The 520-nt window shown below is 54.6% G+C and overlaps 1 protein-coding gene across 1 annotated transcript; it reads left to right on the top strand.

Annotated features, from left to right (window-relative positions):
* Nucleotides 1–44: 44 nt before the first annotated feature.
* On the top strand, nucleotides 45–507 carry LOC109508721 (histone-lysine N-methyltransferase SETD1A-like; the record flags this gene model as incomplete). The annotated part of the gene is made up of 2 exons (XM_019858714.1): nucleotides 45–175; nucleotides 247–507. Coding segments are annotated over 2 exons (392 nt in total), but the record flags the coding sequence as incomplete, so codon positions are not given.
* Between the last annotated feature and the right edge of the window lie 13 nt (nucleotides 508–520).

The following is a 520-nucleotide window of genomic DNA, read 5'->3' as shown; positions in this document are numbered from 1 at the left end:
AAAAAAAAAAAGAGAGAGAGATTCAATTATTATTTTGTCCGCAGGCCAGCAGAGGCAGAAGTATTATGACCTGATTGTGAATGGTTCCTACACGCCTCAGACGGTCCCCTTGGGGGGCAAGGCCTTAGTTGATTGCCTCACCCCGCAGACCCCCGCACAGCAACAGCCTGATGTGGTAACTGTCATGAATAGAATATGAATTGTATTTCATTTCCAAACGCTTACACGTCATTCCTGTCCACACAGTCTTCTGAAATCCGGCGTCGGCTCTCCAGCGAGTTGGCACTGTTGGCAGCGGGTGTCCAGCAAGCCCTCAAGTCTGGAAACATCACTCCCGGTTCAGCGGACACCGGTTTCGGTGAGCAGCGCCTGGACACGCCCCCCTCTTCGTCCATGACAGGCGGCTACACCTCGGGGTCCTCAGCCTCCTCTCAGAGCGGAACACCATACAGCTCCAGATCAGGGACGCCGTTCTCTCAGGAGTCGGGCTATTCTGGAACCCGGTGGGTTGTCGGCTCGA

Source organism: Hippocampus comes, unplaced genomic scaffold (genome assembly GCF_001891065.2).
Source record: "Hippocampus comes isolate QL1 unplaced genomic scaffold, H_comes_QL1_v1.1 C16541996, whole genome shotgun sequence".
In the NCBI taxonomy this organism is placed as follows: domain Eukaryota; kingdom Metazoa; phylum Chordata; class Actinopteri; order Syngnathiformes; family Syngnathidae; genus Hippocampus; species Hippocampus comes.
The sequence above is the reverse complement of the archived record's forward strand: the minus strand, read 5'-3'. Positions and strand labels throughout refer to the sequence as shown.